Raw genomic sequence first — 24053 nt, 5'->3', positions numbered from 1 at the left:
GTGGGTGGTGCGTAGACCAAAATAGTCCTGTGACCAGAGAAATTTTGCAAACCATGTATTAAATAAACTTGATGAGAGTTCATCACTGCAGAGTTTCTCTGCACCAGTAAAATGCTGATATAATTTGTGAACCCCTGAGAGAGAGAGAGAGAGAACATTTTACTTGCCCCAAAGGTATTTTGTCACTTCCCTTGACACCAGATACGCACTCCTTTATGCTTTGAAGAGACTATAGGATGTAACAAGTGGAAATAATAGAAATAGCTTTTAAGGTAGATGTCAAAGCTGCCAACAGTTTACAGATGAGACAAAATCTTTTTACCTCTACAAACAATCTGAACTTCCCAGATGATAAATTAAACAGTAGTTTATTTTCTTTCTTAAGGTACTATGTTATTAATGGCGTTTTCTGTATGGATTATTTTGTGTGTGATGAAGACTTACTGACTCCTTACACACTGTGGCGTAGAAGTCTGGGTGCAGAGGTACACATTTATAGTTGTCTATAATCATGGCATTTGACATTTACTTCATCCATTGTCAGGCTCACATGATGTCTTCTTGGGTGACTTGGTTTCTTTCTTCACCCATGTTTCAGCACATTATCTCAACTTTAATGCAATTTTTCAAATTAAGAGTTTATAAAAATAATCATCAGCACCTCTGTGTTAGGGTGTACCATACCTACGTGCATCTAGAAAAAGAGGAATTTTCATCTGCGTGTTGTGTACCAAAGAATAATTATTTAGTTAATTACAATAAACACTATAGCCAATAAGTTGTTTTCTTTTCAAAATTGGAGAATAACCACTTATGTTCCACATGGTGTTCGTGGTCTACCTGGGTGTTGAATACTCAGGTATCTGTACGTGCCTGTATTTTGATTTTTTGACCCTGTTTCATGCTACTCCTCTATTAATCTCTTCACTTGGGTCTGCTTCCCTCACTCTCTGTTTATCAACTTTTTTGTTTTGAGCTCTCTAGTCTGTCTGAAATATCTTTTTTTTTTTTTTCTAATTGTGATGTTTGAAAACTTTACACTCTACCAGTCATGCAAAATTGAGAAAAATTGCCCAAGGTCATTTCAGTTTGTAATATCTACAAAAGTCCCATTTGTCCTGTTCTAAGTATTTGATTAAAATTGCATGTTTATCATGTGTTCTAAAATCATTTTCATTTGGAAGATTTAAGCAAACTCCTCTCAGAATTTTGCCTGATGGATTTAGAAAAATGGCTACAATAGGCCGGGCGCGGTGGCTCAAGCCTGTAATCCCAGCACTTTGGGAGGCCGAGACGGGCGGATCACGAGGTCAGGAGATCGAGACCATCCTGGCTGACACGGTGAAACCCCGTCTCTACTAAAAAAATACAAAAAACTAGCCGGGCGAGGTGGCGGGCGCCTGTAGTCCCAGCTACTCGGGAGGCTGAGGCAGGAGAATGGCGTGAACCCGGGAGGCGGAGCTTGCAGTGAGCTGAGATCCGGCCACTGCACTCCAGCCTGGGCGACAGAGCGAGACTCCGTCTGAAAAAAAAAAAAAAAAAGAAAAATGGCTACAATAAATTCCAGGGACCTGATGAGGCTTATTGTTATATTCTGATTCTTAATGCTCACATTTTATGATCAGTGGTAGGTGAAGCCATTAAACTATTTTTGGTCAAATTAGGACACTCATCTTAATGGCTGTGTTTTATATTCTTTGCTTTCATAGGCTATATTCATGGGGTTTAAAAACTTCTTTTGCTACATTCTACATCTAATTGCAACTTTACTTAGAAGCATATTTGTAAATGTCCAAATTTTAACATTGGAATTGAACACAAAATGTATCCATGGATAATATTATATAAAACACTACAGTATATAAGACTTACCTCCTTTCCCATTGCCTGTGCTTTGTTCTTTTTTGTTTAAGCGTTTCTAAATGTTTAGATTGCACAAGAATTACCTTTATGTTGTCTTCACATTTAATCAGGGGACCTGGGAATTCAGAGTTATGTATTAGGTTGGCATAAAAATAAGTGTAGTTTTTGCCATTAAAAGTGATAGGCAACCTAATAGTTTGTGAACCACCTTCCCCTTCCCTCCCCGCCCACTCCCCGCCCCCCGAGGTGGAGTCTTGCTCTGCCACCCAGGCTGGAGTGCAGTGGTGCGATCTCGGCTCACTCCAACCTCCACCTCCTGGGTTTAAGCAATTCTCCTGCCTCAGCCTCCCGAGTAGCTGGGATTACATGCACGTGCCACCACGCCTGGCTAATTTTTGTGATCTTAGTAGAGATGGGATTTCACCATGTTGGCCAGGCTGCTCTGGAACTTTTGACTTTGTGATCCACCCGCGTTGGCCTCCCAAAATGCTGGGATTACAGACGTGAGCCACCGTGCCCGGCTCTGTGAACCACCTTTTAAAGAAACATTGCCTTTTCCCATATGATATATTATCATTTATGGTATAAAGCATATGTATGCTATGATTTGAAAGAAGTAGAAATTATTTCTCTTGAAAATTTTGCTAAACAATATGACAGCTTACTTTTTCCCAGATATCTCTGCTTCTGGAAAATTAATCTAGAATTTTCCTATCATAGTTATGTTTTATGACTTCTTTCTAGTCTGCCTTAAGAATAATTCTTTTTATTTGTATATGTCTTACTAGATACCTATCTTTTGTGTCTAAATAAATAGCTTATAAATGTGTATTTCTATAGGTTTGCCTATTATTTATATGATACTGCTACCTCTGGCTTGACAATGTGAGAGATCAGTTTCAATCAATGTAAACATCTTTCTTCTAAAACGCTTCAGGAAAGGGAGATTTGTTGATTAGCATTCTCCTTTTATTTTTATTTTTTATTTTATTTTTTTGAGATGGAGTCTCACTCTGTTGCCCAGGCTGGAGTGCAGTGGTACGACCTTGGCTCACTGCAACCTCTGCTTCCCAGGTTCAAGTGATTCTCCTGCCTCAGCCTCCCAAGTAGGTGGAATTACAGGCACACACCACCACGCCCAGCTACTTTTTGCATTTTTAGTAGAGACGGGGTTTCAGGGCCATGTTGGTCAGTCTGGTCTTGAACACCTGACCTCAGGTGATCTGCCTGCCTCGGCCTCCCAAAGTGCCGGGATTACAGGCATGAGCTACCATGCCCGGCCTAACAGAGATGATATGATAAGAAGTATCATACAGAATTCTTTTTTAAATTCTTTTTTTAAAAACTACATAATTCTTTTTAAAAATCTAAAAAGAATTATGTATACATGTATGGACTCAAGCTTACCTTCCATACAGTTCGTATTTATTATGAAGCACCACCCTGCCTACTTTCTATCATATCATCTTTGTTTCACATTTTGACTAATACAGGGAATGAATATAAACAGTCTAATTTTTTTCTGTACCAAAAATTCGTCAGTAGACGACCTTCTGTCCCCTAAAGGTCGGAAGGTTCACAGCCTTGTCTCCTATGTTACTGTCTACGCTCCCCCACCTCTGTTCTGGCTTTTCTGTTTCGGGTCCATTCTGTAGTTGGTTGATTTCTCTCAAAAGCTTTCACCCCATCCCTAAAAAGCTCAGGCTCGCCTGTGCTCCACTCTTGCCCTATTTTAACATCCCCACCTCTGCCTGTCTGTCAAGCCCAGCTGTTTTCTGCCCCTGCATCTGACACACCTTTACCGACATAAAAATGTCTGCGGTGTTTTCCCCTGATCCATGACAAAAAAATACTGTTCTCTCAGCACTTTGGGGAGGCCGAGGCGGGCAGATCACCAGGTCAGAGATCGCGCTGAGTGAGCTGAGATTGCGCCACTGCACTCCAGCCTGGGTGGCAGAGCAATAAAAAAATTAAAAAACACTGTTCTCACAGTGACTTGAATGACTCCTAGTTGCAGGCGAATTAGTGCATCTTTATGAGCGAAATGCAGCGTATGGAAAGTACTTGGGCTCTGATCATATCAATCACTTACACACTTTGTCACTCCGTTTCTGGATGGATATACTAGCAGCTTTAAATACTATTGCTAAAAAATATTCTTACACATACCAGGTATTTATTTCTTTGCACTCTTAGCTTCTAACATATACTGGATGTATAGTGACACTGGTAAAGGGAGAAGAAAAGATTTTTTTTTTTTACATTTCAAATATTGTGCTCTGCATAGAACTGCTTCCTGAGTCTGGCCATATTAAACACTGGTCAAAATGGTATTTTTTGTGTTTTTATTTTATTCATTTATTTATAATTATAAATTAATTATAATTCCTGAATGGCCAGATATAAATGCAAATTTTTTTCCCAGAGGATCAATTGAATAGAATTCAAGAAAGGAAAAAATGACAATAAATCAATACATAATAACTGCATATAAATCAACATATAATAAATAAAAACACATCATATAGGTAAAACATGCAAGTTTAGTAACTAGACTTTAATATGAATTGTAATGTTTCACTTTTCATTTCAAAATATTTTTTCTTTATATTTGGAACCTGTTTCCATAATCGATATTCTTCCTTCTGTGTCACACCTGGTGTGTCCTTGAAGTATCTCAGAATGATGATGACTTAGTATCACCCTAAAGTAGATTTTTAGTATTCTCTACTGTAGTTAGAAATATAGTTAGTATTTTAAGTACACATTTTTTCAGGGGGAAATAAAAAACTCAGAGATGAATGGTAGATGACCTTGCTAATATGTGGTAGCAAAGAAAGGATGGGATTCAAATGTAGTAATCTATATTCTAAAGTTAAAACAAAAGAGTTTAGACTTACATTAGTAAAACAAGTTAAAGGCCTAAGTGATTTTATATATTTTTTCATATTTAGCAGTTTTATCTTCTATGTAAAGCCCCAATGGCTTAAAAATCTGTGGTAGGAATAAAATACATTACTGCTTAATGCTTATGGTATTTTATACTTTTAAAAATACAGCCATTTAAGGAAAAATCTATTTCAACTTAGTAAAAGTTCATGGCACTCCTCATACCTACTCATTCCATACAGAATCAATGAGTTCTGTGGCTTGACACTTCTCAGCTAGTTTATGTACCAGTGCTTTCCCTTCTGACCTGAATTCCATAGCATGGGATTCTCAAATGAGCAATCCCAGTACTGTAAAATGAAGACACTTCTCTATCTCCATTTCACCCTCTCAGATTTGGAGAAACACTCAGCAAGCTGATGAAGGATTTGGAATGGTGTTGCCTCCAACTCAGCAGGTCTGGGGTCGCCACTGATGGACGTATCTCTTATAGGCTCCAACATCAAGGCAGTAGAGGAAATGCACTGTTAGCTCACCACGCACGAGATATCAGGTTCATATACACGGACACACCAGCCTGTGCAACTCTGCAGCCAGGAGGACTTCACTTTGCCTTTTGTTTAATATTAGACACAAGGAGCCTGTCTATGAGGGTCTAGTGGGGATCGGAGTTAGTATAATGTGTCTGGCACGGTGACAGCCATGCAGGGACGACCCAGGATTTCCCTTGGCCTTGGTGCTGACTCCGTAGCTATGACCCAGAGCTGCTTCCTGAGTGGACACTGCGTGAGTCACACTGGGTCTCGTGCTTGGTGGTTGCTGGTTTTGAAGTTCTTAATCACTTCATCTTTGCACTTGTGCTGCTTTTTTTTTTTTTTTTTTTCCTGAAAGTGAAGTCTGGTGAGACACGGAGCAGGCATGGAGCAGAGAAAACTGACTGGCCTCAGGGCAGAGCCCTGTGTGGCGACCAGCCCCATGGGCAGTGCAGGGAGCTGCATCCTCGCTGTGCCTGGGGACCACTAGCATGTGGCTGCCCCTGCGTGGACCTGTTCTCCTGCTGTTTATTTTTTGTTTTGTTTTTTTTGCTTCTGATGAACTAAAGTCCTACTCACCTCCTCCACCCCAGCTTCCTTTCTGAGAGTCTGAGTCAATTAAGTAATCTGATAAGTTCACTCCTGTTGGTGTGAAGTACAAGAACTCAAATATGAATCCAAGGCCACATAAAGAATGTGAAGCCGGCCTACCTAGAGAAGCCCTTCTCCACTATTTCTTCATGATATGTTAGAATAATGGAATAAATTATTCGTATTCAACAAGTCCTTAGCACCATTTCAAATGCATTTTTAAATTAAATGAATTAATATATCCATCAACACCAGTGCTGCACACTTTAGATCCTCAGAACTTGCTTATCTCATAATGGAAAGTTTGTACCTTTTGATAAACCAAAATCAATTTTTGATTCTACAAAATACGATGTCTGCATATCTTGTTTATTCTTATGATAAGGATTTGCACAGAGAGGTTTCAGTGTTTTAGAGTTCCGTTTATCTGATACTTTAGGCTGAGTTCCAATACTATATGATGCCTTTTAAAAATCTGTGAGTGTCTTAATTGAATGCAATTCATCTAGGAAAGTGCAGGATTACAGCTTTAGGTTCTGTAAATATTGTTTCTGTTTAATGAAGAACAGACTGTTCATGAGATCCTTTTTGTTATCTTTAAGAGAAAGAGAGATAGATTGAATATAAAATATTTTTTCTCATTTTTTTTTTGTAGAAGAACAGAATTCCCAGATTCACATATAAGTGTTTTTTTTTAATATATATAAAGACTGCTAAGTATGCTTGAAAAACAAAAGTGAGAGGACGATATCCTGGAGTTTTACACACCATAAAAACACAACTTTTGAAGAGACTTTCTACAATATGTATATATCGAAGTTGGGATCTTTTATACTCAATGTGGAAGTAACAAATTTTGTTATTTACATCCAAAGCCTTGATTCACTGTGTAATAAAAATGAGATAATTTAATTTTTAAGAATTAACTCATAGCTCTGATTTAAAGGTACTCAAAGTCTTCTTGGTAGAATAACAAGAGAAAGAATTAAAGTCTTTGTTCATTTCTACAGGAGAGCAATAGAAAGAAACTTTGGTTATTCAAATGGTAAGAATGTTGTTTACATCATATAACTTCCAGCATTTTTCTTTGCATTTCTAGCTGTTGGTCTCGCTGCATGCCAAGAACCAGCCCTCCCCAGCAACAGCATCAAAATTGGAGATCGGTACATGGTGAACGATGTGCTCTCCTTCCAGTGCGAGCCCGGGTACACCCTGCAGGTATCCTTCTTCTCAGTGCTCAGGATTAACACACACGGTCATCTTTGTGCAGCTCTCTTAAAGCCAAAGCCCTCACTTTGTACCCAGAAAGTGGATTTGGTTTTCCTCACTTAGCTTGTGAATCATACTATTCATATTAAATCATGCATGTTGGTCATCTTCATCACCGTTTGGAACCAGCTTTTAAGTGATAAAGGACTCTTTCAAAGCTAAGCATTCGATTTTTCACAATTATTTTATTTCACCATGTATGTGTTCCCAATAACTATGCACAGAGCATTCTAGGGACAAAGTATCAACACCATCTCTTTGAAAGTCCTCTCCTGGCAGCCAGCAACTGAATCTGCTTCTGAATGTGCGTGTCCTACTCAGCACACTGTTCTCATCATTCAGTATAAGTCATCATTAATGCCCACTTTGGGCTAGGTAGATAAGGCATCAGAATATTTTATTTTGATAAATTAGATTTGATAAATTAGATTGATAAACTTATTTGATTAAATAAGTTTTAAAAACTATCAAGTAGAAGTTTTTAAATGAACTTTTACTATCGTCTATATAAAGAGATTTTGTTTGTTTGTTTGAGAGGGAGTCTCGCTCTGTTGCCGAGGCTGGAGTGCAGTGACATGATCTCGATCTTGGCTCACTATAACCTTTGCCTCCCAGGTTCAAACTATTCTCCTGCCTCAGCCTCCCAAGTAGCTGGAATTATAGGCACCTGCCACCACACCCGGCTAATTTTTGTATTTTTAGTAGAGATGGGGGTTTCACCATGTTGGCCAAGCTGGTCTCGAACTCCTGACCTCAGGTGATCCACCTGCCTTGGCCTCCCAAAGTGCTGGGATTACAGGTGTGAGCCACCATACCCAGCCAACAGTTTTTTATATAAAAGTTTTGATGAATGATTTATAATCTAATATATGGCAAGATTAATCATTTTTCTCTTATTATTTATTATTAATATTTTCTAGTTTAACCATGAGTAATGAGTAAGCCTACTCTCAGAATAGTTTCTATTGCTTTGTATAATTATTATATAATTCTCCCTGCCAGCAATAAAAATTGATAACCAAAACATGTGTATTCTAAAGTCAGGAGACATATGTGTCGATTGACATTCCAGCTCTTCAGTTAATTCAGGTAATCGAATATTTTAGCTGTCTGTTTATAATGACACTGAAACTGATAGGTTTTAAAGGAAAATTGTTCAGCCATGTTCTTATATGCAGACTTGTAACACTACAGCAGTGAAATAACACCATTGCGTGGAATTCAATTTCTGCACATACATTGGGGTAAATATTGTGTAGCACTGAATCAAGTTAAGAGCAAGAACAGCAGCTGGCAAATACTGAATGCTAAAGGGGTGCATTACCAAGTGCTTTATATACAAAATCTCACTACTCTTGATCAACCGTGGGACATGGGTACCATGTGATGTATGCTTTCAGCTTAGAGAAAATATCTGTGAAATAACTGGCACACTTTAGTAAAGGAAAACTATTGTTGATATTATTAGAAACCAATATCAATGTACAAAGCCACCTTCCTAAGAACAAACCTACAACTTACATTATAACACCACCTTGGTGGGTGCCACAATAATTGTTGTAACTCTGCAAAAAGATGGGTAGCAGAACGAGAGTCTCTGTAGCAGAAACTATAGTGAGTAGGCACTCCTGAAAGTTGAGCTACGTCAATGAGTTTGTAACCAAACACACTCAGGCTATTCAGGCTGAATATTTAAGACACAACATTTCTGATCCACATGATATGGTAGAAAGAATTATCCTAGGCCAGGTGCAGTGGCTCACACCTGTCATCCCAGCACTTTGGGATTCCAAAGTCCGAGGATCACTTGAATCCAGGAGTTTGAGACCAGCCGGGGCAAGACAGCAAGACACCACCTCTACAACAAATACAAAAATGAGCTGGGCATGGTGGCGCATTCCTGTAGTCACAGTTACTTGGGAGGCTGAGGTGGGAGGATCACTTGAAACAGGAGGCGGAGGTTGCGGTGAGCTGAGATTGCACCACTGCACTCCAGCCTGCATGACAGAGCAAGACCCCGTCTCGAAAAAAAAAAAAATTATCTTTCATATCCCAAGGGTCTCATTTAGAGGGACACCTCAGTCTATACTGACATGCTGTTTTTGTGCCTTGTTTGGGGCTTGCTTTATAATGGCCTGAAATCAGGTAAATATCATGTTTCCTCTATTCTCCCTCAAATTCCCACACTTTAATATTTGCCCTTGCTCATGGATGTTCATCTTCTTTCTACCCCATGGTGATACTTTGTGTTCTTTTACAAGTGATATTATGATGGCTCTCAGAGAAGAAACTAGAAATAATTCTTTACTAGAGAAATTTCTTATAATGGATTATTGAATATGCTGCTTAGGGACACAGGCCTGTGGATGCACTTCTGCACAGTCCAACAGACCGTTTATTAGCTCTGTTTTTCAAGTGCAAACTAAGCTGTGTTTCTTTGCTTTGTTACAAACAATGCCAGGCTTTGAGTTTGCAAGCTGCTGTTTGCCATTCACATGAGCAAAAAAGGATTCTGGATTTTTTTTTTTAATTGCTAACAACTGACAATTTTACTAACACATTAATATATTTGGAACAACAGATGCTTCAATTACATATTAGTCATGAAAAGCATTGTTCCTGGCATAGTTCACACGTGAGTGTCTATAAATATATATGCCTCGCGAGATTCAGGGGCCTGCCGTGACATCACATGCTGAAAGTAAATGCTGAATATTGAATGATGTATGACTTCCATCTTCTCTCAACTTGTTTTCATGGTCTTTTAAAGCATAAAAAAAAAAAATTCCCATTGGGGTAAAAACTAGTACATAAATGCACAGGGTTCTCTCTTGTTCTGATTTATTAGAAAACTTGTAGCTAGAATCACTCATTTGAAATGTTTATACCAAAATCAATAGCAGAATATTACCTAGATTGGTAATAAATGATCATTTTATTGGTAGTCTCTGATGAAAATTTGTTGAGACTTTTGAACTTTATGTTTATCCCTATTTCAGAAGGAAATTTATAAGGATAATTTAATGAATCAGAGAATGGGGATACACAGAGTATAAATGCCAGCAGCACAAAATTGCCTGGAATATCTTCTTTAAAATTAAATATAGTCTTCTTTACTGTAACTACTTTTAAAAATACCAAGAGGTATGAGAAAGTTAGTTTTGTGGCAGATGGATTGAGTATGAAATGTTTGAGAGCTTAGGGAATCGGTTTGCCATTGATAACTGCATTAGTGCAAATGCTTGTTTGATGCCTTCCCAGTGTGGCTGGAATTATTTAACATAAAAATTGTTTTTCAATTGCCTCTATGCCAATTGTGGGTGGCAAATGGAAATTTATGAGATAAGCAAACCTGGCTGATAAGGCCACCAAGTCACAATCAGGAAAAAGAATAAAAATAGACCACACACAGGGGTCTCATGGATCACTTCTCTTTTATTGTGAAAGAGATGGTAGCACAAAACATCTTTGAATTTAACCCTCTACTGTTTGATTTTTTTTTTCCATGAGAAAGATTAGAACAGATTTTTAAAAGTAGAACATAGAAAATTCATATATTTACAGGGTAAAGAGACCCTAAGTAATGAGGGTTAATTTCATTGCAGGCAGGTTGATGTGACATGTGAGGATGTCTAGTGAGAAAATGATGAACGTGAAGTCTCCTTTTTCTGTGATACAGGAAGAACTGACCCAGTGCTTTGCCAAACCCTGGTAGTCATGTGGCTTGTAACCACAGACACCCACCAAAGCTACCTTTTTTTAGACCAAAAGCTATAAATTCTGCCGAATGAAAAAAAAAAAAAAAAACGCTTGTTTTTCTTGTAAATTTGTTTGAGTTCTCTGTAGATTCTGGATATTAGCCCTTTGTCAGATGAGTAGATTGCAAAAATTTTCTCCCATTCTGTAGGTTGCCTCTTCACTCTGATGGTAGTTTCTTTTGCTGTGCAGAAGCTCTTTAATTAGATCCCATTTGTCAATTTTGGCTTTTGTTGCCATTGCTTTTGGTGTTTTAGACATGAAGTCCTTGCCCATGCCTATGTCCTGAATGGTATTGCTTAGGTTTTCTTCTAGGGTTTTTATGGTTTTAGGTCTAACATTTAAGTCTCTAATCCATCTTGAATTAATTTTTGTATAAGATGTAAGGAAGGGATCCAGTTTCAACTTTCTATTTATGGCTAGCCAGTTTTCCCAGCATGATTTATTAAATAAGGAATCCTTTCCCCATTTCTTGTTTTTGTCAGGTTTGTCAAAGATCAGATGATTGTAGATGTGTGGTATTATTTCTGAGGGCTCTGTTCTGTTCCATTGGTCTATATCTCTGTTTTGGTACCAGTACCATGCTGTTTTGGTTACTGTAGCCTTGTAGTATAGTTGGAAGTCAGGTAGCGTGATGCCTTCAGCTTTGTTATTTTGGCTTAGGATTGTCTTGACAATTCAGGTTCTTTTTTGGTTCCATATGAACTTTAGAGTAGTTTTTTTCCAATTCTGTGAAGAAAGTCATTGGTAGCTTAATGGGGATGGCATTGAATCTATATATTATCTTGGGCCATATGGCCATTTTCACAATATTGATTCTTCCTATCCATGAGCATGGAATGTTTTTCCATTTGTTTGTGTCCTCTTTTATTTCATTGAGCAGTGATTTGTAGTTCTTGAAGAGGTCCTTCACATCCCTTGTAAGTTGGATTCCTAGGTATTTTATTCTCTTTGAAGCAATTGTGAATGGGAGTTCACTCATGATTTGGCTCTCTGTTTGTCTGTTATTCCATCATTCTCAGCAAACTATCACGAGAACAGAAAACCAAATACCACATGTTCTCACTCATAGGTGGGAATTGAACAATGAGAACACTTGAACACAGGAAAGGGAACATCACACACCGGGCCTGTCATGGGATAGGGGAAGGGGGGAGGGATAGCATTAGGAGATATACCTAATATAAATGATGAGTTAATGGGTGCAGCACACCAACATGGCACATGTATACATATGTAACAAACCTGCAAGTTGTGCACATGTACCCTAGAACTTAAAGTATAATAAAAATTTTTTTTAATAAACGCATACTTTGCCCAATTCAATACTCTTCTTTAAGTATCAAGAAAGGAGCTGGGTCGAATTATGGTCTGGTCAAAAGAACATTGCAAGATTTTGTTTTTAATAGAAAGAAACACGGTGAAAATGGATACTTTTCTATGTTGGTTGCAAATGTGACTCACTAATAATCATTAGTAAAAACAGATTTCACAATTTTTGCATTTTAAAATATTTATAATTAGGAAAGGAAAAAGTGCAGATATTCTCAAACACTTAATCCTTCATCGCTCTGATTTTAGTTATATGGATTTTCTTTTGTTTCCTTTTAAACAGGGCCGTTCCCACATTTCCTGTATGCCAGGGACTGTTCGCCGTTGGAACTATCCGTCTCCCCTCTGCATTGGTAAGGATGCACCTTCTGTAACTCTGCTGCTGTGCACACTCTAGGAAGAACATGCCTGCTCTACTCTTGGGCATCAAAGGATGCACTTCTCAATTTCTTAATTTGAAAACATGTGTTATATAATAATAGCACATAATTCAGTAGAGCAGAATGACGAGTGTAACCTGCACCCTCCCCACAGAATGCAGCAACTCCGTCTTCTCAGTGTGTCTGGGTCAGCCCGCACAGACCAGAGACAGGACTGCCTGCTCAAGGCCCTACACCAAAATGGCATTCGTGTCAGAAGGCCAGTTTGTTAATTTGTGGCAAAGAAGGAATGCAGCTGGTCTGAAAATCTGAGTAGTTTTCTGTATAGACCTTTAGCCTCAGAAAAACAAGTTCCCAGAAACAAACTTCAGAATGACAGATTACCCATGGAGAGATGGAGTATTTCATGTTGGAAACAGCCCAGTGACTATCTTGTGGATGAGTTCACGGAGGCACAATCAGCTGACTTCTTTAGGAAAAAGCTTTCCAGACCCGTATTTAATGCCTTGAGACTCGCTAAACTGTTAGCATAGATGATGTGATGGGAGCTTAATGATTCCAGGGGCATTGTAGGTGATGATCACAAGTCCCTCAATACAAAGGTTGGTGATGTCAGGGTGACTTTGCTCCCCATCATTCAGGCCCCCAGCTTCACCCATCACCTATTTGTTGTAGCCCAACTCAGAAATCTTTACCTGTAGCTCAAGTGACCATCCAGCTTTGCAGGTACTGTCTCAGCAGGATCATCATTAGTTACTTAACACTCCGTACCCCCAACCCACATACTGATTGGCTTCTCCAAACCTATTGTTGTTATCCTGGATCTACTTCCTCTGAGAATGCTATTAGCAGTATCCTGCTTTTTTTCTTTTTCTTTTTCTTTTTTTCCCTAAACAACAAATCTGGGTGTTACCTTAAATTTCTCCCTCACTCCCTAAATCCAAGTGACTTCTCACTTCTGTCACCCCTTCCACCTGAGTGTGTCCTGCCCTGCGATTCTTAGCACCAATGCCCCATCTTTAAGATGGCACAGTCCCCTCCTAAATTATCATCTCCATGGGATCCTAACTTACAGCTCCCGTATTTAACCATACTCCAGCTTTATCGCAGGAAAGAGGCAAAAGGAAATATCGGCAGTACCGATCTTGTCTTTATTTAAATTTGCCATGTCTTGTTCATCATACATTTTCTGCCTTTCTTTTGATTTTTTCCAAATATTACATTAAAATATTTATGGGAGGATTTAGTCACCCTCTCGAATTCTGCACTGGAGAGAGTGTCCTCTCCTCAATGCTGTCTGGGCTCCCACCTGCAGGTGCAGTGAGTCATCCCTACCCTGGGCTACCACCACCATGTGCCTGACTTTACTTCCTGCAGAGCTCTAATGATATCGCTCTTTAATTTGCCCTTCTACAATCCCCAAAGGCTTTGGTGACAGAGATATGCACCACTCACCTCTGTACCTTCAGCACGTGGTAGACACTCAAGAATTTCAGTTAAAGAATGGCTAGGGAATGAATATCAGAGAGCAGGGATCATTATAATAGTCACACTTCTGGGGGTGCTGTCTTTATTGTTCCCCACAGTCTTCCAACACTCAAGTATTGCTGGGGGGGTGCTCAGAACCCACTTATCTCCAGACAGTCAGCCTCAAGCATGCCCTACTGCCAAATGGTGTGTCAGGAGAAAGTGGTCAGCTCTATATGGATGAACATTAGCCATTTTAAAGGCCACAAAATAGCCTTCAAGTTGTCCTGTGAGCTATTCACATTCCGTTTAGAATTCATTTCGACATAGTGTGGCATGGACACCCACAGGGAAAGCCAGGTAATTACTGTCTGTTACACATTCTTCTGACAGCCTAATTTCCCCACATCTCAAATAAATGTAGGTATTCAGTGGTTTTTAGTAATACACAATTTAACTGCCTTGCATGGGATGCAGATGAAATTGTGTAGAGGAAAATAAAACTGCACGAAACCTGTAAAACAAACAAAACTTCAGCCTTTATGATAGTCTCCTCCAGGAGAGAATGCCTGTTTATGTTATCTTCCCTATATCATATTTGCTTACAAGTGAAAAATATACCTTAGTGGCCAGTGTCCTATTTTTAAAAGCTATTTTTGGTAAAAATAAATGTCTAGATTAACATGTCAGCTAAAAACAAAGAGCTACTTGTAGAGACGTTTAAAATCCCAGCCTTGAAATGGAAGAAAACATTTAAAAATTTTAAAAAGGAAAAAATTAAAACTGCCTTTGATTCATACAGAACATCAATCTGCCTATTTATTTTTAAATGAAGAGCCTTCCCTTAACATCAGGAATTGAAATTTTTTAAACTTCACAATGAAATCAATTATAAGCAGGCATTGAATCATACAATATGCCTTTGCTGTCACTTTGTATTACACAATGGGATTTTTTTTTCAAATAATTAACGTATATTTGCAAAATATAATAGGCTTTTCTCTTTTATTTAACATTGTAAATATTAGCACATGTTGAAGTTATGTCAACTTCCATAATTCTTTACAGGGTATACAAGTTTTTTCATTGTTTAAAAAACTCATACATGACCCATGATGAAGCTCAAAGACCGATTCTAGAGATTGAAAGGTTTTTTGTAGCTGTTAGCTTTAGATTACTCCAAACCGGGGAATTTTAGGAGAAGTTCAAGAGAGATAATATTTTGCTTATGAGCTCCTGGAAATCCCATGACCTGATTTTGAAAATTACTAGTACTAATGAAGATACTGTATATAAAACCACTTCTCTAGAGGTGAACATATCAAGCAGTGTTCTCAGAGCTTAACCAATGTTGACTATGTTGAATATTTGTGACAAGCCCCAGAATGGTCTCGCGGATTTCTAGGGCCCTACAGCTGAGTGAGGTTCTCGTCACAGCAGGTGGCCCGGGACCTCCCTGTCTCACTGCACCACAGAGCCCTTCAGCACCGTGTGTCTGTGTCCTTCAGTAAAAATTCTATATATTCCGTCTCCCCCTCCAAATCAGGAATCCATACATAATAAGATGTATAAATCCAGTAAAATATAAGGTCTCTAGCCATTTTATAAAAATAAATTCCTTTCCCTTTACAAAAACCGTATTTACCAATAACTCTAAATACACTATTTACCTATAAGAAAGGGTCTGGCAGGGAGGGAGCTTCCCAGGCAAGAGGCAGGAAGTCAGTCCACAATGTGACGACCACATAGAGATGGACACCGAACCAATCTAAGACATGGCAAGCCCAGTCGCCTTAAAATGTCACAAAGGGCCGGGCATGGTGGCTTTGAGAGGCTGAGGCAGGCAGATCTCCTGAGGTTGGGAGTTCGAGACCAGCCTGGCCAACATGGTGAAACCCCGTCTCTACTAAAAATACAAACATTAGCCAGGTGTACTCTCAGTCATGGGTGCCTGTAATTCCAGCTACTCAGGAGGCTGAGGCAGAATCACTTGAAGCCGGGAGGCAGAGATTGCAGTGAGCTGAGATTGCACCACTGCATTCCAGCCTGGGCGACAGAGTGAGACTCTGTCTTAAAAAAAGTCACAAAGGAAGAAAAGATGGATATGCATCTTTTGGGAGCTCTGTTTTTATGCTTATCTATTGACTTGTAGTTTTCTAGATGAACAACAGCAAAAACAAAGGATTATTGTGGCTTTAACTAAGGTCTCAAGTAATTAGGTGATTGTTGCGTGTTTGACAGGAGATGAACCCAGGGTTCAGGCCTGTGATCAGTTTCGCATCACACAGACATTTGGTCTGTGTGGGACACAGGCATCTGTATTGATGATGCCGTCTACGTTCAGGTCCTGGGCCAGCCCCTCCTGCAGGGCTGCCTCAGTCCTCAGCTGAAGATATATATAGGTGTTTGTATTTTATGATTTACATTTGCATGTGTGTGCAGAAATCATGCTAAAATCAAAAGGAACTTTTTAGTAATACCACGTTTACTGGTTCTGTTGTTTTCCTTTTTTTTGTCATTGATTCGGCCTTTTTCATTCATGTCTTCCCTGTAGTTGTGTTAAAGAAAAGGGGTCACAATTCAGACCCCAAAAGAGGGTTCTTGGACCTCGCGCAAGAAAGAATTCCGGGCGAGTCCATAGAGTAAAGTTTATTAAGGAAGTAAAGGAACAAAAGAATGGCTACTCCATAGACAGAGCAGCCTCGAGGGCCGCTGGTTGTCCATTTTCATGGTTATTTCTTGATGATATGCTAAACAAGGGGTGGGTTATTCATGCCTCCCCTTTTTAGACCATTTAGGGTAACTTCCCGACATTGCCATGGCATTTGTAAACTGTCTTGGCACTGGTGGGAGTGTAGCAGTGAGGGCGATCAGAGGTCACTCTCATGGCCACCTTGGCTTTGGTGGGTTTTAGCCGGCTTCTTTACTGCAACCTGTTTTGTCAGCAAGGTCTTTATGACCTGTATTTTGCACTGACCTTCTATCTCATGCTGTGACTTAGAAAGCCTTAACCATCTGGGAATGCAGCCCAGTAGGTTTCAGCCTTATTTTATCCAACTCCTATTCAAGGTGGAGTTGTTCTGGTTTAACACCTCTGACAGTTGAATACGCATATCTACTGTCACTGCAGGTCACATGAGCCCTCAGGGAAAGGGTATTACTGCTAAACATATTCAGGCATGCCACTCAGATTCACTGGTGTGTCTTCCGCACAGTCAGCAGCTGCATGGACAAAGTGCAGACGGGAGCCTGGCCTTGCAAATGCCTGGTCTCTCCCACAAAGAAATCGCCTGGAGAGGTTATACTTTAAATAGCAACACAGTTGATGGTGTCCAAGACTTTTCCAGAATTATGACTCACACCACAAAAATACACTTTTAAATGTTTGTAACTCACATTTTTCAACTTATATAATGTTTGAAATCCAGAATATGGTGCCCTGGCTTGAGCAATCACCGTATTCACTAGACTTGAGTTTTAGCTATTTCTTATATTAAATTACAAATAAAGTGTTTCAGCCTTAATGATGATTAAAAAACAAAAAGGCTTCACTGCCGGTCCTAGGGGGCCTCTAAAAGAGGGCTTCCAGAAAATATTTTGTTTAAAATATTTTGCATAATGAGAGCATTGTTAGAATAAAGCCATTTCCTTTGGGCTTCCTGAAAAGAAGAGGCATTATTTGCATAATTTTGGAATATAAGAAATTATTTCAATAGGTTACAAATGGTCAAAGATTGGAATTTCAAATGCTTCAACTTATATCACTGGGCACGTTTGTTGTAAAATCAGTTGTGTTTCTTTATAGTCAAACCTCAGATACAGTAGCAAAACATGTGAGTCGCCAAGATAAGGCAAGATGCATGAACTCATTTCACCCTCTCTCACAGCATAAGATTTCCTGGGGAGAAAGTGGTTGCAGTTAGCTACATTCCAAAATTGAAAAGCTATCTGACAGTCATGTGTCCTGGCTGAAACGGGTTCTGGAAGCAGACGAAGCTGGAATGACCTTCTGGTTGTACTGTTTACCAGGCATGTCACTTTAGGCAAATTTCTTAATCTCTTCCAGGCCTGGTTTCTTTGTGTGTAAGAGGGGAATGGTCATCCTTTCAGGTTGTTATGTGAGTTAATCTGTGTAATGTGTATCTAGGTACAGTAAGTACCACATAGTTAGCGATCAATAAATAGGGACTAATAGTACCTCTCAATGAATTGCAGCTGATAAACTGAAGTCTATTTGATGCCTGACTGCAATGCAGACATTAAATGGACTAATCTTTACTGGGAGCCTTTGAGTACGAGGAGAAGATGGATCTTGAAAAACGGTCTTTATTCTAAAGCAGGTCACTGTCAAGAGGGAGAGCACAGCTCATAAGTAACTAAGGCACACAGCACTGTATCGTGTGCTGTAATTAGGGACGGAATTCAACTCCGAAGACTTGCTGTTTCTCAGCATAGTTGAGTGAAGCAGGTTGGAGCAAAGATTCCAGGGAGGAAGTGAGGACCCGCAGGACTGACATCTTGTCCACTTAACAGCCACCTGTGGAGGGACGCTGAACACTTTGGGCGGTGTAATCCTGAGCCCCGGCTTCCCAGGTTCCTACCCCAACAACTTAGACTGCACCTGGAGGATCTCATTACCCGTCGGCTATGGTAAGTGAAAACATTCCTAAAAGTTCATTTTTTTCATTTCCATCTCAGAAAGAATTAAGCAGAATAAAATGCCTTATTCTGTTGACATAACTGTATCTGTAATTGAAAGTGGCATTCAGATTTAAATAAAGCTTTCGCAGAGTAACTTTGAGAGTGGGAAACTTATTTGAAAAATCAACTGAACCATGCAACTCTTTTCAAGGCAAATTAAATTGGCCGAATGATGATATCGTAGGCACACAGAGTGCAAAATGTAGCATCCCTAATTCAATTATCACTCTCTTTATTTATCATAACGCTTTTTCTAATCTGTCTCTGGAAGTCAATAATGGTTATTGTTTCTTCTGGATAATTTCGAAGGTTTTTTTAAAGGTTATGACTCCTTTTAAAATAAATATAAAACAAATTTCAAGACATGGTATGGTTTTATACATTTTTATTATATATTACATTGTTTCCAGGTTAATAAATAAGTTGTTTTTTAATATCTAGTTATTAACATTCAGGTTATTCACCTTAAATAAATTTATAAATTTAATTTTTATGTATACTATTATAGAAACTTTTTCTGGCCTCTCTTCAGAAATGCAGGGTCTTTGTGAAATTTTGATCCCCTCTCACGCCTTTCCCTGTCTGCCTCTTTCGTATTTTAGTTCATTTATTTGGGTCTCCCTTACCTGTGATTTTCTCTACAGCACTCACTCTAGGTAGACCAAGTTAGGTACTCAGTGAATGTCCTAGGGCAGAGTAGCTGGGTACTTCTGTACTAAATAGTAGCTGAATGATGAATGAATGAATACAACCATAAATAGAAATCACTGCCCTGGAAGAAGATCACACTCTTTATTCAAAGCTTCTGCTTTTAGAATCTGTGCCCAGGATGGCAGTAGCAGTAGGAGTGAGCAGTCAGGGTGGGCTTGCTCAACAGAGAGTGGCCGGGGAATAAACAGTCGGAATGACGGCCGGGCAGGTCAGTCAGGCGCCGGACATGGGAAATGCAGTCAACCAACATGAGCGTTCCACCACGAAAGAGGAGGACCGTGGAAGAGCAGCTCGACGGGGGCGGCCTGTGGAGTCCATCACCGCCCAGTTATCTGTAGGAGGCCAGGTCTGGTGGTGGTCGAGGAAGGGAGAGACTTTGTGGAAGGATTATTATAGCAGCCCCTTACTTCTCCCAGGTTTCTTAGTTTGCTAGTTTTGTTTTTTTCAATCATCATCTCTCTGAGCATAAGGCAGTGATTCTGCTAGGGCTAAATGAAACGGAGAGCTGTGAATCACTTTCAACAACATTGGCTCCACTGTTCCCCCAAGCTGGGCCCCATCGTCCTTGCCATGGAGATCTGGAGACATGAACTTGTTGAACTAATCTTTGGAGTCAGGGGTTAAGAATTATTTCAGAGATATGTGTAACCCTGGATAGTTTCCACGGCCGCAGTGCTCTTAAGGACCACAGCCGTGTTGGGCAAATTATTGTAGTCATGAACATCAGAGAATGAGAGAAATCTGAGGCAAACTGCAGCGATCCCTGAAGGAGGTGTGGTTTTCTTAAATGAGTTCATCCACAGGAACCCCAGCTTCCTCATTTCTATACCTGAAATAGCTACATAAGGTTATGGTGAGGGTTAATTAAAATAATTCTGGCTATTGGCAGGCCGAGGCAGGCAGATCACGAGGTCAGGAGATCGAAATCATCCTGGCCAACACGATGAAACCCTGTCTCTACTGAAAATACGAAAATTAGCTGGGCATGGTGGCACTTGCTTGTAATCCCAACTACTTGGGAGGCTGAGGCAGGAGAATGGCGTGAACCCGAGAGGTGGAGGTTGCAGTGAGCCAAGATCGCCCCACTGTGCTCCAGCCTGGTGACAGAGCAAGACTCTGTCTCAATAAATAAATGAATAAATAAATACATACATAAAAATTCTGGCTAGAAGATTAGTGCAGGTCTTGGCATGTGATAAACAACAACAAAAAAAAAAAACGTGAAACAAATAATAAAATTACCTAGTTGTATTTTGTATTATTCTTCCAAATGTTTGCCACCTTCCTCTCAAAACTAATTGGAAACATTCTATGAATAAAATAAAATTGGTATAAATATTTTCTTAACTTATTTTTCCAATGTTACTATTTTATCATTTCTGAGAAGGGTATCATTTAGTATATTTTCTTATTTATTTATTTATAAACTATTGTGCGAGAGAATAATTTGGGAAAAAACTTCAATGAAACCAAATTGTCTAAATTCATATTTGGGATCTGTAAAACCTAAACAAACTATTTAAAGAAGATTGAAATGAAAAATAAATTATGAAATATCTTTAAACTGATGTAAATCTTTTAAAAATTTGATATTGCATAGCATGAGGATTTAAAGAGGATCTGGAAGAGGAGAAAAGAAACTGTATCTCAAATCCAACAGGCATAAAAAATGTTATCCCTAGCTTTTTAGAATAGATGTAGGTATGCTTCAGAATAATTTGTTATAGATTACATTTGAGTAATGCGCCAGGGTTGCCTCTGATAAATTTTATAACTCTGAATAGTAACAGATGCGAAGTGAGAAATGGGGAGGAGAGGGATGTGAGTGGCCATGCGTCCCCTGACATGGTCAACATTTGGAATGATGATGCCCCTGGTAGGAGTTCTTTCTAGGGCTTACATCATTTTCGAGCAATTTGCAGAATCTGAGAAATTTTTACTATCTAGCTTTCAACCCCACATCGTTTTTTTGGTTTTGTTTTGTTTTCTTTTCTTTTTGTTTGTTTATTTTTATTTTTATTTTTTTTTTTTGAGACGGAGTCTCGCTCTGTCGCCCAGGCTGGAGTAAGTGGCGCGATCTCGGCTCACTGCAAGCTCCGCCTCCCGGGTTCCCGCCATTCTCCTGCCTGAGCCTCCCGAGTAGCTGGGACCACAGGCGCCCGCCACCTCGCCCGGCTAATTTTTTGTGTTTTTAGTAGAGACGGGGTTTCGCCGTGTTAGCCAGGATGGTCTCGATCTCCTGACCTTGTGATCCGCCCGTCTCGGCCTCCCAAAGTGCTGGGATTACAGGCTTGAGCCACCGCGCCCGGCCTATGCACATGAATTTTAAACCAACGTCGTGAGTCTTGTTATCAAATGTCAAACCACACTTCTGCAGCATGTGAACGATTTCATCTGAGTCAGGTTCTCCTGTTCAATTCCTAATTTATACCCACAGCACTGCGCAGGTCATTTTTCTTTCTCTGAACCTTATCTTATTCTTGTCAGCAAGCTCTTCTCAGAATCTCCCAGATCATAAGCAAATATCAGATAATATCCTTGGAAATTTTGAGGAAGTAAGTTTGGGGTTCAAGCTCAGACGTCTGCACTTAAAAATCAAGTGCTCACTCCAGAAGTTTCTTATGTGAAACAAAATGGGAATATAGCAGAGGTGACCACAATTATCTTGTAATTATGACTTCTCCCCTTTTTGGTGTCTCATGTTGCTTTCTATTAATACCCAAACCATAAAGTGATTCTGGAACATTTCCTGTGGTTACAACTCAGAAAAGGGCCCCTTATTTCCTAACAGGACAAACAGGGAGGTTGAGAAGGTAGACAGGTATTTCAACTGACGTCTCACAAAAAAATATCTTACCAGGATAATGCTGTTAGGGTGAGCTCGGTGATCAGGTTGCAATAGAATAGCCAGAAGATATGTCTTCTTTAATACTCAGAAAAGACATATATGTGTTAGGTAGTTCACACGAGTAATCATGGTAGAGTTAACCAGCTCCTCCTGTAAGGGCAAATGGTGCATTGCATCACTATACTGCCTCTCCCCTCGTCTGTTTTCAGAGGTTTGGGAAACTGTGTTAAACAATGTTTCTTTTGAAGTATCACTGGAAATTTCATCAAGAAACAGACATTATGGGAAGCTTGATTGCCTTAGACCCTAAGAGAGTGTCATTTGTATCTACTTAAACTTGCAACCATAAGTAACAAGGAAAATGACTGCACGGCCAGGGTGCTCAAATTTTATTTGTGCCAGAAGCCTCAATGGAGGTTGTGTTGTTACAATGTAGCTTCCCGTGGCCTGTTTCCTAAATTCTGATTCAGTGCCCCTGGCTGAAGTAAGAAATGAATTTGGCATCTTCCCAAAGCAACTCCAGTTCCTTGGATGCTGGAGTCAAACTCCTTCAGGAAGCCTTTCTCCAATTTATAGAAGAGTGCTTTCAATCTAAATAAGATGAGGAATGCACAAAAATTTTCACAAGATTCTTATAAATATTATTTAAGAAAAATTGCTTTCATGTAAACATGTAGAAATCATGAGATTTTGGCAAGTTGAAAATAGAGATATAATATTTTTGAGTATGAAACAGCATGACAAATCAAAACTCCAAAGTGAATTACAAAAGAAAAAATGAAAAATTGTTCTTGCAAAGCTTTCTTAAATGTAATTTCTAGGCTTCGGATTGTATATCTAGCATCTGAACATACATATGTGTCCCCTTGGTTATCAGTTTTGGGATTTGGATTCTCAGGGCACAGCTGTTCTACCAGTAAGCGTGCTCCTCCAGTTACTCTGAGTAATAACGCTTATCCGGAATACAAGACATTATTGCCATTTCTTGAAGAAAAATATATGTGATGTTTTTCACCTTGGGAGGATTTTATTGGGTATTACGGATCTTCCCATACAACTGGATAAGCGTGGAATTGCCTGATCGATTATCTAATCCAGGAGTTAAGCAGTTGCCAGTTTAGTCAAATAATTCTTTTGATTAACTCTACTCCCAGAGCCCATTCCCATGGATCAAGCCACAGTTAGAATTGGTAAAAGCAATTAGCTGCTTTGGTATCATGTGGAAATCATCCTGCCTCATTTTCCTAATTATTCATTCCAGGAACAACTGTTTTCTACACCCTGCCTCAGTAACCCACAGTGACCCACACAGCCTGTCCCTCAAAATGACCAAGAGAACTCTAGCCAAAAGGACTGAGGCAGTTGGCAGCATAAGCTGTGGTTGCTCACAATTTGGGGCTCTGAGTTGAGCTGAGTAGAAATCTTAGTCCTACCAATGATTATACAAGATACCAGAATGTTTTTGAAACTTGCTTCCTTATTTTTAAAGGGAATATGATAAAATATCAGTCCCATAGGGCTATTTTGAAGTATTGTAACTGCATGACATAGGACATTATCTAAGTGCTGTTTTTAATAGCTAAACAAAATTCTAGTTTAGTTATCTAGTAGCTAAACCCAATAGTTGTGTGCCATTTTCTTTCCTTTTCACAGACTTGGCTTGCTGTTTTGTGATGCTCTGGCAGAACTCAACCAACTCAGGATTTCTGTCTC

General features: G+C 39.4%; 1 protein-coding gene across 5 annotated transcripts in view; it reads left to right on the top strand.

Moving 5' to 3' along the window:
- The window catches only part of CSMD1 (CUB and Sushi multiple domains 1), a 2034404-nt gene that overhangs the window by 1807355 nt on the left and 202996 nt on the right, over positions 1-24053 (top strand). For all 5 annotated transcript variants that reach the window (XM_031669914.1, XM_031669913.1, XM_031669915.1 and 2 more), the window contains 3 exons: positions 6976-7094; positions 12517-12586; positions 18614-18730. In XM_031669914.1, coding sequence (XP_031525774.1) covers positions 6976-7094; positions 12517-12586; positions 18614-18730 — 306 coding nt within the window. The remainder of the gene's footprint in view (positions 1-6975; positions 7095-12516; positions 12587-18613; positions 18731-24053) is intronic.

This window comes from Papio anubis, chromosome 8 (genome assembly GCF_008728515.1).
Source record: "Papio anubis isolate 15944 chromosome 8, Panubis1.0, whole genome shotgun sequence".
Taxonomy (NCBI): Eukaryota; Metazoa; Chordata; class Mammalia; order Primates; family Cercopithecidae; genus Papio; species Papio anubis.
Note: the sequence above shows the minus strand (reverse complement) of the source record. Positions and strands in the feature narration are given on the sequence as shown.